Raw genomic sequence first — 15,604 nt, forward strand, 5'->3', positions numbered from 1 at the left:
AGTTATAGGTCTCTCAAAATTCGCACTGGTTTTTAACAGTTTTTTTTCCAAAGGGTGTTTCAGATTTTATTTATTTATGTACAAATATAAAATAAGAAAATTTTCACACACAGCTATTTTTCTGTTCGCTGCGCCGTATAATAGTTTTTTTTTTTTGATATTTATTCTCAAATTAAATCTTTATATTGTAAATTTTCTTTCATTTTTTTCATTTTTTTATCAGGTTATTATCCTTTTGTTGAACTGTTTTCGATCATAACACAAACAAACACACATTTAAAAATAATATTCGCCCATATATCACTAGCACCACTGATGTTCCCATATATTGGATGCTAGTGCCAAATATTAAATATGTGAGCAAAACATCCTGAGAGGGTGTGGTACCGCCCACTTCTAAAAAGTTTTATATAACACATATACATATATTTAATCTAATTACAATCTGAACCATGTATAATGAGAATAGCAATATCCCTGTAAATTATGTCGAAACGCACCGTCAATGAGTTGATTAAGACATTTGATACTTTGGCTAACCTTTCGATCGATTTAAAAATAATTTTCGATAACCGCCGTGGTGTGATGCTAGCGTGCCTACCACACCGAAGATCCGTGATTCACTACCCGGGCAAGGCAAGCACTCCGAGTGTATTTCTGTCATGAAAAGCTCTCAGTGAAAACTCATCTCCCTCATCGGATGCAGTTCGGGTCGACATAAAACAAGTAGGTCCCGTCCCGGGAATTTGTAAAATTTCTTCGTAGGTTATCGCGCTTTACTTTGATTTTATTTTTTATCCATAAGAAATATTCGTAAGAAATAGCTTTACTGTCGATAAAATATTAATTTGCAAAAAATGTGAAACAACGTGATTCAAGACGGACAAGGCGACAGATGTTTCAATTATACCTTGTAAATCTCTTCAAAGCCTTTTCTCACGCGAGTGGGATTCGAGCCCGCACTCCTGCGATGATTAAACTGTTAACAACTATTAACTTCACTTGTATGTATGCTTGGTTGCAACTTTCTAGGCTAGGCGCGCAAAGGAGAGTTAGACCCATCTAGCGGCAATTATTGAAGACTAGCGGCAGTGGTTAAATAACTTTCTACAAAACAAGTGGTGCTTAATAGCGGAGACAGGAACATCTGTGCTACGGTGCTATCAACATCAAATATCTAAGTGGATTGTAGATACTAAAACGGCACCATATTTGCGTGTATTCCCAAAACATATTCAAATTTGTTGGCGCGATTTACCTCCGATGAGATTTAGGCCAAGCTTTTCTCCAATTTGCGTCGTTCCCGTTCAAATTGACATGTTTCATGCCTACATTAGTGACCCGTATTAGAAAACATGTTTCTAATTAAAATTTGTTTCTAAATTTTTGACGTTGCTTCGCCGGTGAATTTAACCTACCAATTCGGTTCTCCTAGAGAGAAACAATAACACGACACATCAAACTATCGAACAAGGTATTATTGGCAAGAATATAAGTCCAATGATCATTCGATGGGTGATATACATTCTAAAGAGAAGAAAAATTAGTCTTGATCTGGGAGGGACAACTGTGTCACTCTTTCCTCTCTTGTGGACCCTAGGCACATATGATCCCTTCAGTTACTGAAATCCAAAGGATTTGACTCGCAAGGGTATGCAGATGACTTAGTAATATGCCTCACAGGGATGGACGAGTAAACTATATCCAATCACATGCAACAATCCCAGCGTGCCATAGAATGGTGCTGTGATATCAAAGGACTATCAATCCTAACAAAACTGCCCTGGTGCCTTTTATCCGGAGAAGAAAACTATCCATGTCAGAAATGTTTATACTCCCAGCGAAGAGAGTATCAGCCAAACTCATTAATCTAAGCAGATAGAACGTACGACTTCTCACTATACGTGACACTGTAGTTTACGATATCGCCTTAATAAGTTAAATCTATTGGATACACAAAACTGTGACTTTTGTGAGCTGGTGATGAAACGCCGGTTCACATTCTTTGCGAATGCGTCGCTCTGGCAAGGCAGAGATCCTCCCATCTAGGTGGCGTGACACACAGGCCTGAGTAGGTACTTAAATACTGTGACCAATATTAGCATCACTAAGCTGCTACTAAATAAATGCACAACAACAATAAATCAGCCACTCTTATGTAGTAGACGACGAAGAGATATCTCACACACACAAATATGTAGTCATCAGCCGAAGTAGTTACTCACACATAACACGCATATGGGGATTCAAGGGGTTGTGTAGCGCAATATATAGCTTCTCCAACCCAATTGTCAACCTCACCGTCGAGCGGCGAATCCCGTTTCACTAACAGACGAGGCTCTGGCGACCCCAAGCTCCTCATGGAACTTGGGGGTGGGGAGGGGGAGGATGGCCTGAAGGTGTAATGTGGTCATATAAATCGTTCCCGAGATGGTCGGGCCAGCACCTAACAACAACGCATATGGCTATGTGAGAGGTGTGGTTTACAGATATACATGTATATAGCTGGTAACTAACCACGCATGAGCTACAACTGTTCGCGAAATTACTAGACCTTAGGAGAAATGGATGAACGAGGAAACGATAGTATAAAAGCAGCGCAAGCTGAGTAATAACGAATCGTTCCCACTCAGCATTTAGATGATTAAATTTTCAATTTCCCTACATATAAATACAATTTGATTACTCTTTCTGACTAAATAATGAGTTAACATACAATTGAACAAAAGAAATAATCAAATATGAATACTTTTGATGATTAAGAACGAAAAGCACTTTTCGATAACTTTTTGGAATCATTTTTGAAGTCATTTGATGATTAAATTTTAATATTTCATAAAAACCAACAAAAAAATAATCAAATATGCTTACTTTAGATGATCAAAAACTGAATATAGTTTTTAAATCACATTTTGGAATCATATTTGAATCAAATTTGTTTACTTTAGGTGATCAAAAATTTATAATAATTTTTAATTCAGTTTAGGGTATTACAATGGGCCCATTGGTGGCCTAAGTAGTGAGCTGTAACGATAGAGTCCAGCTCAGCCCTTGCAACCTAACCTAACCGAACCTAATTCAGTTTCTCAATCTTTTCTGACTATATTTGTTAACTGAATAATGGGTTTTATACTTGTTAAAATTTTACTTTTCATTGAAAATCTTACTTTTTTACATACACACATTTTTTCAATCATGAAGTTCAGAAAAAATATGTATGTATAAAAAATTGGTATTATTAAGACATTCTTCAAGACAATGTAATGAATGCAAATGCTGCTCGTGCCCGAAGATTTCCCCAACCATTTCTCCACCTTCGGCTTTGCAGAAAATACATAATAGTTGGACAATACAAAAGTGGTGAGCTATTTGAACCCCAGGTAAGTGAAACTACCTTGACATACCTGGATACGGCTTCAACATCCCATACCGTATCGTATTTTAAGATATTGACGATCATAGCTGATGTTGGATGTTGTAGTCGCAGGTGTATATCAGTCAAGTTTGTTTGCGAGTTAGTGGTTCCTATAGCTCACTTCCGCATGCTTTCTTCCCCTGATGAAATAAGATTATTATGTAGTATCTTATTTTGAATGAGATATGAAGAATAAATGCATCATAATCGCATTTAAAAATGATTCAAAAATCTCAAGCAAATCGATTGAAATATGTTCGCGAATATGATCAGAAAATGACTGTGAAAAGTAGTCAAAATTACTCTAAAACAATTAAAGCTCAATTTTACAATGATATGAAATATGAATAAAAAGCGTTTCGAAATATGAATCATAAATGATTATTTAAGAACAATCACATTTATGGTACATTTTTCTCCCGACCATAGTTATTTTCGAACAGAAAATGCTTTTAAATTTGAACGTTTTTAATCATCTTGGGGTATGATATTTAAATATTTTTTTATCAAAATTTTCAAAAAATGCTGGCTGGGAATTTGACTTAAACACGCTATTGGTTGCGAAGTATAATTGTGAAGTATTACTCACAAAGTAATTTAAATAAAGACCAGTTTGCAATACTAAATATTGGAGTGATTCGAACGTTAGCAGAAGGTGCAGAAATAACCAGAACTTCCCCTAAATTCGTTACAATCCATTAAAAGCCTCGCCTCGTCGTAGTGCATCGAGGCGTAATAATAATAATAAGTATTTGCATGTTTTAACTCATTAATTAAAATTTAAATTTATACATTGCACTAAACCACCCATCATAAATCTTATTCCAACAGTAAATTATTTACTATTTATGTATGTACAAATTGATTAAGAATTTATTTGGTCATTAGAATGTTCTCTTGAGTGATCTCGAAAATGGTTTACCTTATAGCAAAATCTTCATAATTGGTACGTCTTAAGGAAAGAAAAATGAGAAAATAAATTCTTTTAATTCTTGCGAAATTTGTCTGATATGCTTAAAGCAAAAAATAAAAAAAAAACATATTGAAATTTCAATGTTGACAAATTCTTAATATATATTTTTTATATTTGCTTTTCTTTTAGGAATTTACTTTTACTTGATTGTCTAATTTATCATTCCATTTTGTTATTTTCTGTGTGTAAATTTGTATTTGTTATATTGCAAATGCTACCATGAACTACGTTGTGTGTCTGTATGTATGTTGATATGATGTTAATGATTTTAATAAGTGGAACACTCCATCTCAAATCGACCAACGCACGGTGGGGTATTTGATCAATCTAGCTGGCCAAAACTAAAACAGCAGTTATTTCTGTTAAAAACGTAGTGGTCTACCATCGCGGAAACTGATGCAAATTTGGTACATCGATATAGTATTACATTTTAAGACTTTTCACCTAGGTGTTGCCACTGAGGATGTTTTCACAAGGATACCACATTTTGCCAATAGGGGTATCAGTCTCTTACAAAATTGATCACCACTTAAAAAATCGCGGGTATGCGCAGCCGTTTTTGTTATTAAACTTTGAAACAAACAGAAGCTTGTGTACATTGTGGATAAAACAAGTGTGATAACATCTGCATAGACGTAAAAATTACAAATAGAATGGATCACCTGAGTTTTATTTGACTATCCCTTTCTTATTCTGTATCTCTTTTTATCAACCGCTGAAGATAGCTGGCACTATGCGCCGCCATATTGAACACCCTGTCAAAACGCTGCCAAAATGCGAAAAAGTAGCCATATTGAACATCCTGTCAGCCAGTTGACGGATAAGATATCACACTTGTTTCATCCACAATGCTTATGTATTGCCAAAAAATTACTGATATGATATGACATGAAAAAAATATATATCTTTTTGTTTGAAAGGCTTTTAAAAAATTTAACATTGAAAAGTAGTAGTATTACAAGTAGAAAAAATATGAATAAAAAACACATTTGCCTGTCCTAAAAGAAAATGTAACTAGATTTGATTAAGGCTAAACAAGTGAACAAGTATTTAGGTTAGAGGGTATATTGCTTTCTAATCCAAAAATACATCGAACCGCATACAATTTGTATACAAGTTTAGATATGCGCGGTTAGCTCCGTTGACGTTGCAGATGGGTTTTGGGGTATGTATGTTAGCACGACGCACGCCAAATAGTAAAGCAAGAAGACACTTGTTGCACAAGCTGGTAAACAAAATTCCATAACGAAACATAACACCAAGAAAATTACTAAGAATGCAACAAGCGGTGGGAAATGCATCGTCAACAATTTCAACCAAGTCATAACATCACGAAAATAAGTAGGAATGCAGCAAGCGGTGGGAAGCGCATCGTCAGCGAATTCACAAAGCGGCAGCAGCAGCGCAGTCGGTAGAGCGGCGACAAAATAAGTTAGTTGTAAGAAAATAATATTTGTAAAAGTTGGTTCTAATTCTGACATTGAATAATAAAGGAGCCATAGCTCCCAATAAAAACATTTTTTTTCAACTAAATAACTTTTAGTAATTTAACTGGCGCCCGAGCACGCACCAGCGCGAGTGTCGGAAAGTAGTAGTGCCTGAAAATCAAAAAGTAAGGCCACGCGAGTGACGTATATAAAAAAAAAAAACGTCAAAAGTGCCTGAAAAATAACAAGTAAGGCCACGCGTCTACAGCGGCACCGGGAAGTGGAATAAGCAGTACGACCGAGGTACCCAAGTACCAGGAGGGAAAAGGACGAACACCGAAGCGGCGAAAACCCCACATCCAGCGTTGGACATGATACTAGCGTAAGATTAAATAGTAATAAGTAAATAATTGAAAACAAAAATAATAATAACAATTGAAAAAAAGAGAAAAAGAAATTATTATGAAAAGTATATCTAATTGCGCTTTGTGAAAAAAAAGAAAAATTAAAAGAGAAATTAGCATACAAATCCATAAAATCAAAGATAAAAATTTACACAGAAATCATTGCGAGAAAGTAAATTGAGTTGCGCTTGTGAAACAAAAAAGAAAAGGAAATTATTGTGAAAAGTAAATTTAATTGCTTTTTGTGAAAGAAAGATTAACTAGAAATTAGGAAACAAATCCATAAAGTCTAAAGAAAATATTATACAGAAATCATTGTGAAAAGTAGACAGAGTCGTGCCTTGTGAAATAAAAGAAGAACTAAAAGAAATTAGCAATCAAATATAAAAAAAAAAATCTTTAGGAAAATGCCAGGATCCGCGGAGGAACTCGTTGATCAATTGAACCAACTTAGGTTGGAATACGGAAATACCCGGCAGGGAAATCCTCCCGTCGCTAATACGACGGCAGTAGAATCAGCAGCTATAGAAGCGTTAGATAGAATGAATAGGATTTCCCTTAATGATTTGCCACCAGACCATAGTGTTACATTAAATGCGCAAAATATAAACGATCTAGATAGGGTAACAGATATGGTAAAATGCCTTAGAGAATTCTCAGGACGACCAGGGGAATTTAGCTTTTGGAGAAAAAGTGTCGACAGAATACTAAAAGCATATGAATCTTTGAAAGACACACCTAAATATTTCGCCATACTACATACAATCAGACACAAAATTGTCGGCGATGCCGACACGGCTCTCGAATCCTATAGTACTCCACTAGATTGGACGCATATTAGAAAGTGCCTTATGATGCACTATTCCGACAAGAGAGATATTGGTACTTTAGAATACCAAATGACCACGCTGGCCCAGCGCCACGATGATATTTCTACCTTTTATCAGAAGGTCCATCAACATCTTTCACTAATCCTTGACAAAATTTCCTGTCTCGACTTGGGCGAAGAGTCCATCAGAGCCATGACAAACTCCTACAGAGAGAAAGCTCTGGATACGTTTATTCGCGGGCTTAATGGAGACCTACCCCGTCTCCTCAGTATCCGTGAACCAACCACCCTGCCACAGGCATTGCACCTGTGTCAAAAACTTGATAATATGTCCTTCCGAAGGAACCACGCGAACACTGTGAATAGATCAATTATCAACGGACCGCCACGACTACCACGAAATACCTCAAATTATAACATTAACAGACCCTTCTATCCCGAGCTGACTTATTCCTTAGCACCAAAACCTAGTTTTGCACCGAGGTTGCAACAGTTTAATCGACAACCAAATAGGTACCCAAATAATCCATTCATTCCACAGACAAATCGTACTGGCAACTACAATTACCCCGGATATGACCAAGGATTCCGCACGGGATACTACGGCCAAACCAATCATCCCCAGTATAACCCAAATTTCCGTTCGAACCCAACAGGATACAACAATCAAAATAATTACTCCAATAATAACAGAAATAATATACCACCAAAACCACCAGTACCAATGGATGTAGACCAGTCCATACATTCCAGGCAGGTCAACTATCAAAACCGGCCGCAGAATAACCAAAACAACTTCGCGCAGAAGCGTCCCCTTTCTACCCAACATCCTCACGCACCAAATAAAATGCAAAGAACTTTTTACGCCAATACGGACTACACTAAACCGGATGAATACTACGATCAGGTAGATCCTCACCAAATCTACGAGGATAATCCCGTCCTAACTAATTATGGAAATGAAAATCAACCAGACCACATACCAAAAAGTAACCTTAATTTAATCACAAACAACAATCCGGCCCTGAACGGGCAGGATTGCACCGAACTAGATACTATTCATTTTTTAGACTAACTCCATCTTCCCTCCCCTATTACGAGTTCGTTGCTAGGAGCGGAGATGGACTAGACTTTCTAATAGATACCGGTTCGAATAAAAATTACATACAATCCTCGAGGATAAGAAATCCAAATCCTAATGAGCATACTTTTAAAGTAAACTCTGTCGCAGGAGACATAGAGATCACTCACCACACGTACGTGGATATTTTCGGACACGGCGTAGGCAAAATTAAATTTTTCATTTTACCAACATTAAACTCCTTTCACGGAATAATAGGTAACGACACGCTCAAACAACTGCAAGCAACAATCCACACTGATAAAAATATGATGACAATTTTCGAAAATATAGTTATCCCTCTAAAACAAAGGGTGTCACAAGAAGTGAATAATGTAGGAATAAAAATACCACATCTTTCTGCCGAAATTCAATCAAAAATTAATGGCATAATTGGGAAATGTCCCAATCTGTTCTCGGATCCCGACGAAAAACAACATATACTACTTTAGTGAAGGGCGAAATCCGCACTACCAGCGACACACCCGTATATTCCAAGCCTTATCCTTATCCAATGGCGCTTAAAGAGGAAATAGAAAGGCAAATAGAGGAACTCCTAGATAACGGGATAATTAGGAGATCAAACTCCCCCTATAACTCACCAGTCTGGATAGTCGACAAAAAGTTGGACGCCTCTGGTAAAAAGAAATACCGGATGGTGATCGACTATCAAAAGCTAAATTCAGTTACAATCCCCGATAAGTACCCTATACCAGAAATAAATGAGGTTCTTGCAAACCTCGGAAATAATTCACTATTTACCGTTGTTGATCTTAAAAGCGGATTTCATCAGATTCCACTTCGTGAGTCCGATATTGAGAAAACGGCATTTTCCGTAAACAACGGAAAGTACGAATTTCTCCGATTGCCATTTGGGCTTAAGAATGCCCCTTCCACATTTCAACGGGCACTGGATGATATCCTCCGGCAACATATCGGTGTAAGATGTTACGTCTACATCGATGATGTAATAATATTTGGGAAAAACGAAGAGGAACACTTAAAAAATATTGAATTAGTGTTCAGAACCCTAGAGAGAGCAAACATGAAAATACAGCTAGACAAGTGCGAGTTTGCCAAACAGGAAGTAGAATTCCTGGGGTACGTTGTTACCCCGGAAGGAATAAAAACAAACCCAAAAAAGGTAGAAGCCATAGTTAATATGCCTCCTCCTAAAAATCTTAAGGAACTTCGTTCGTTCCTTGGCATGGCAGGTTATTATAGAAGATTTATTCAGGACTTTGCCAAGATCGCCAAGCCACTTACGGCCATTTTGCGAGGCGAATTTGGAAATATTTCCAAAAACGCATCAAGGAAGCAATTCATTACCCTAGATCAGGAAGCATTAAATGCATTCGACAAAATAAAAAACACCCTTACTTCACCGGACATCGTTCTGTCCCATCCGAATTTTGAAAAGGACTTCGAACTGACCACGGACGCATCCGACTTCGCAATAGGCGCCGTACTATCACAAAATAAAAAACCCGTAACATACATATCCAGAACCCTCAACAAAACCGAAGAATCTTATGCAACCAATGAGAAGGAGATGCTGGCCATTATATGGTCCTTAAGCTCCTTAAGGAACTACTTGTACGGGTCAAGAAAAGTAAATATATTTACCGACCACCAACCGCTTACATACGCTTTAAGTACAAGGAATACGAATAGCAAAATGAAACGATGGAAAGCAATCCTGGAGGAATATAATTACGAACTGAAGTATAAACCAGGGTACTCCAACGTGGTCGCAGACGCCTTATCAAGGATACCTCCTCAAATAAATTCCCTCACTCCCACAATCCACAGTGACGAGAGCTCAAGCCATAACCTCATACCATGTACAGAGGCCCCAATAAACGTTTTTAAAAATCAAATATTTTTCAAGCAAGACGAAACATCTTCATATCAATTTAAAATAATATTTCCAACAATCCATCGTCACATAATTACAGAACCCTAATATGACGATCAAATTCTCGCTACGCACCTAAAACGATACCTTAACCCCTCCGTCATCAACGGAATCAACACAGATGAAAGGATAATGGGCATGATCCAAAACATCTATCCACTACATTTTAGTAACTATAAAATACGCTATACCCAAAAATTAGTTGACGACATCACCAACGAACAGGACCAGGAAAACACCATTTTAGACATCCATAAACGCGCACACAGAAATGCAGTTGAAAACAAAGTACAGATTCTGGAAAAAAGCTATTTCCCAGGAATGCTCAGCAAAATAAAAAGAATTGTAACTAATTGCACAACTTGCAAAGAAAACAAATACGAACGCCATCCCAACCCAAAATTGGCGAGACGCCATACATATCCCGGACACACGGTCCACATAGACATTTTTTTAACAGAAGGTAAAGTAATTATTACTGCCCTGGACAAATTTACGAAATACGCACAAACAAGGAAACTTTCAAGCAGGGCAATAGTAGACGTTAGAGGTCCTTTAAAAGACTTGATTTTCTATTTCGGAGTGCAAAACTGATTGTAATCGACAACGAACCTTCATTGAATTCTAGTTCAATTAAATTTATGATGACGGACGAGTTGGGAATAGAAGTTTTTACAACACCACCATACAAAATCCAGGCAAACGGGCAAGTAGAAAGGTTCCATTCTACTCTGGTGGAAATAATGCGTTGCCTCAAAGAGAATGGAGGACACAGGAACTTTGACGAGCTCCTAGAAAGAGCTGTGTCGGAATACAATCATACTATCCATTCTGTGACTAAAAAGAGGCCAGCAGATTTATATTTCGGTAGAAACGTTACGTTTACTCCAGAAGATATAGAAAGAAGTAGGCAAAGTAACTTAGAGAAACTCTGGCACTTAAACAGAGAAAGGACATAGAATACCACAACAGAAAGAAACAACGTAAAATCATATTTACCAGGTCAAATCATATACGTCAAGAAAAACAGGAGGTTAGGGACTAAATTAAGTAAGCCATATACTAAGGAAATAGTTAAGGAGGATCGAAATAGTACAGTAATTACCGAAAAAAGACAAATAGTACACAAAAGTAGGATACGCAACTAATTAAACGATGTGTAAAACTTCTTCTTTGCAGATTTTTCATACCGCTCTGCCTAGCAGAGGTATAAATACTCGACTACTCTAACTCCCAACTTGTAACAATAGAAAAAGGAACGGCCAACTACAGACCGGAACATTTAGAATAATACACGAGATCGACATTGACAAATACAACGAAATCCTGGAGCATATAGAACTGAAAACACAAGCAGAAGAACTCTATAAAAATCCCAATTATCCCTTCTTACCCCTTCTCATATCACAAATTAAGGCTCATCTAAATAATCTAAAAATAGAAGGAAGATCGAAAAGATCACTAAATTTCATAGGTAGTGCGTGGAAATGGATCGCAGGAAATCCAGACCACGAGGATCATGAAATAGTTTTGAATAAATTAAATAACGTCCTTGAAAATAATAACAATCAGGTTATTATTAACAAACTAACAATAAAAAAGATAAATGAAATTACAAATATTGCAAACAATATTACCAAGGAATTGCAGAATGACAAAAGCAGGGAAATAGAAGCATTTTTGAAATTGAAATACAAATTAGAAATTTTAAAGGAAGAAATCATAAATATAGCATATGCAATTCATTGGGCTAAAGCCAATATAGTAAACTCATATATTATGTCAAGTGAAGAAGTAGACATTGCCAAACAGATTTTCGAAAAAGATAATATTCCGTTTATAAATTTGGACGAAGCTTTAGAATTTTCACAAATTAAAATAGCAACAAATGGCAAAATTATCATTTATATCATAAGTCTACCCACGGTAGAAGAACAAACTTGTAAAACAATAGACATTAGAGCAATAAAGAAAAACAATAAGATTAATAAAATAAATTTCGAATCAATACTTACCTGTGAAAGAAACCTTTATGGTATACAAAAAGAATGTAAACAATACAACTCAATTCAAATATGTTCAAAAAATAATTTGTTAGATTTAAGTAGGGACTATTGTATAAGTAATCTCCTAAACAGCCGCATGCCGAACTGCACAGTGACCAACAGTCAAGACATACCGGAAGTTGAAGCACTCTCACCAGACATCCTATTTTTGAACGACTTTAAAGGAGAAATCGTAATAAACGAAGAAAGTACATCCCTTAACGGCACATTTATAATACACTACAACAACGCTATAATTATAATCAACGGGAAAAAATGTTCCAATACAGAAAAGCGCACAAGTAAGCCCCTACCCGCTATACTCCAGCCATTTTCAGAATCAAATACAACCGAAGAAATATTGTCCCTACAAATGCTAAAGCAGATAAACATAAATAACACGAAACTAATAGAATACACAAAATCTGCAAATCATTTCAACTATGCTACTAATATCAGTATCGCACTGATAGCTATAATCATTATTATATCCATTACAAGGTCAAGATTACCCCTCAAAAAGGCCAACCAACAGCAGCCCATCGAACTGGCAGAGGCTGCAATAGAGGGGCTAAATCAAATATTTCAAAAACCCAGCACCTCAAACGCGGGGGGAGCTGTTAGCACGACGCATGCCAAATAGTAAAGCAAGAAGACACTTGTTGCACAAGCTGGTAAACAAAATTCCATAACGAAACATAACACCAAGAAAATAACTAAGAATGCAGCAAGCGGTGGGAAATGCATCGTCAACAATTTCAACCAAGTCATAACATCACGAAAATAAGTAGGAATGCAGCAAGCGGTGGGAAGCGCATCGTCAGTGAATTCACAAAGCGGCAACAGCAGCGCAGTCGGTAGAGCGGCGACAAAATAAGTTAGTTGTAAGAAAATAATATTTGTAAAAGTTGGTTCTAATTCTGACATTGAATAATAAAGGAGCCATAGCTCCCAATAAAAACATTTTTTTCAACTAAATAACTTTTAGTAATTTAACTTGTATACTATTCAGTGGACATCTAGGAACGCCAGGCAGTATATTTAAACAAAAAAATTGGAATATTTTAAAAAATCGACTTTTGGCCAGCTAGATTGATGAAATACCCCACCGTGCAACAGTAGGAATGCGTTAAAGTAATTAAACAAAGTTTCTTCGTTATTGGATTAGAAAACGTGTCAAGTATACAAAGTACGGGACGGTGAATTCATGAAACGGCCACTTTTAAATAAAAGTGGACTTGGGAATGTTAGTATTTCATGAAATTGAAGTAATACAGAACAGATCTGCGCAAAAACGAACTACAGTCAAACGAGCTACGTAGCTCTTTTCATACCGAATCTTATCTATAGTTTTGTGCAGCGTGTGTGTGGCACACATATTCACGAAATTAATTGCTACATGTGTAAAATGCCGACCACTATTTTAAAAAGTAAAGAAGAGACAGAGACGGACATAGCAAGTGAAGAGATGAGGAGAGAGCAAGAACGAAAAATACAGAGAAAGATAGTGAGAGAGCAAGAGCGAGAGGGAGAGTTTGGAAGAGTCAGGAATAAAAGCAGCAGAAGGAAATAGAGATAGAAGGAAAGTGAGAGAAGATAAGAATAGACTCATAGAGAGAGAGAGAGGCATAGTAAAAAGCGAGAGAGAGAGACATAGAAAGAAATGGAAAAGATATAAAGGATCGGAAAAGACATAGACAGAGGTAAAAAGAGTCAGATTGGTTCACTTTGAATAAAAAGTAAGTATTAAAGCTCATTTTATATGGAACAAGCGATAGAAAGCAAGGAGGATAGGATGGGAAAAGAAAGGAGGGAGAGGAAAAGTGAGAAAACAAAGAGAGGAAATACTGAGAAATCCACAGAAAGAGAAGGGGAGACTGAGAGGTAGGGAGCAAAACGGAGATAAATGAAAAGGGATAGTTTTTGTAAAAGTTAAATCATTTCTGGTGGTAGAGTGTTCGCCTACCTAGGTCCTGGGCTCAAATCCCAGAGAAAGCGTCATCAAAAATTTAGAAAAAAATGTTCAATGGGAAAACAATATTTCTAGGCGGAGTAGCCAATCGGCAGTGTTTTGGCAAACACTCCGAGGATATTTTTGCTATGAAAAGCTTTTCCGGCTTAAAACATGTCAGTACCGTACCGCTAATTCGCAAGAAAAATTAATAAGGACGAAACCATTTGTATGAGTAGCTCCATTTATTGTTGTTGTTTTTATTTTCGACCTTTCAAAAGTTATATAAAAAGAATTTTCGAGCTCTATTATTATTTTTTTCATTTCACTGGAGTAGGGGTTGTCAAAAGAAGATGGCAAACTTAAAATGAAACCAAAACATTGAACATGTTTTCTTACAACACACAAAAATTTCAAAGTTTTATGTTTTCATTCCATTCCATTCGCTAATACCAACACGCACATTTTGACTCTCTGCACAAAGGTATGTTGTTGCTGTAGAGATGAGCCAACCAGCTATCAAATTACTATTGTGTAAGCTGAATTGAGTTGTATGCACACCACTAAATTTAAATCGAAATGCTTCAATTTATTCTTAGTATAAATTTAGAAAATTTGGGAAAATATACAAATATTTTTATTCGTCCAAAAAAGGACAAATCGGAATATTCAAATTTCCGGATGAACAACGATAGCCAAACAAATTCACGCAAATTTTAGGTCGATTTGAGACTGAATGATCCAAGTACTATTGATCTCTAAGTTTGTTTTTGTTGGAGAATAAAATTAAAAAATATTGATTTTTAAGAAAATTAAATAATTTTGTTAGTATGCCTATAATGCAAATATGTACATAGTATGTAATGTTGTTGTTGTTGTTGTATCGATTAGTTACTCCCCGAAGGCTTTGGGGAGTGTTATCGATGTGATGGTCCTTTGTCGGATACAGATCCGATACGCTCCGGTAACACAGCACCATTAAGGTGCTGGCCCGACCATCTCGGGAACGATTTATATGGCCATATTAAACTTTCAGGCCATCCCTCCCTCCCCACCCCCAAGTTCCATGAGGAGCTTGGGGTCGCCAGAGCCTCGTCTGTTAGTGAAACGGGATTCGCCGCTCGAAGGTGAGGTTGACAATTGGGTTGGAGAAGCTATATATTGCGCTACACAACCCCTTGAATCTCCATAGTATGTAATAATATGTATGATTTATCAAAATTTATGTATATGAACATCTAAAACTATTTTAAGTAAAAAAAGATATAAAAATGAAATAACAAACAACTTAATTTACTTACCAAAGATTATTTTGTGCCGTGATGTTTTTGATAATTAATTAATTATGTTAATTATGAACAAAATTTACAACTTTGTTCATGTAGTAGAATTATAAGAAAATGTTGTAAACAAAGAAATGCTTACATTTTACAAAAGTATTATTATTATTATAGATTTTTCGTTTATTCAAATTCATATTTTTCGGTTCAACATGGTTCGGCAAAACACGAACACGAATGCA

The 15,604-nt window shown here is 36.4% G+C and overlaps 1 protein-coding gene across 1 annotated transcript in view; it reads right to left on the bottom strand.

Moving 5' to 3' along the window:
- The window catches only part of LOC137254345 (serine/arginine repetitive matrix protein 1-like), a 53,274-nt gene extending 45,482 nt beyond the window's left edge, over positions 1 to 7,792 (bottom strand). Inside the window, exons 1-2 of the mRNA XM_067791996.1 lie at positions 7,728 to 7,792; positions 4,338 to 4,367 (exon numbers count right to left, since the gene is read on the bottom strand). Coding sequence (XP_067648097.1) covers positions 4,338 to 4,367; positions 7,728 to 7,792 — 95 coding nt within the window. The remainder of the gene's footprint in view (positions 1 to 4,337; positions 4,368 to 7,727) is intronic.
- Between the last annotated feature and the right edge of the window lie 7,812 nt (positions 7,793 to 15,604).

The sequence above is a fragment of the Eurosta solidaginis genome, chromosome 5 (genome assembly GCF_040869045.1).
Source record: "Eurosta solidaginis isolate ZX-2024a chromosome 5, ASM4086904v1, whole genome shotgun sequence".
Lineage (NCBI taxonomy): Eukaryota > Metazoa > Arthropoda > Insecta > Diptera > Tephritidae > Eurosta > Eurosta solidaginis.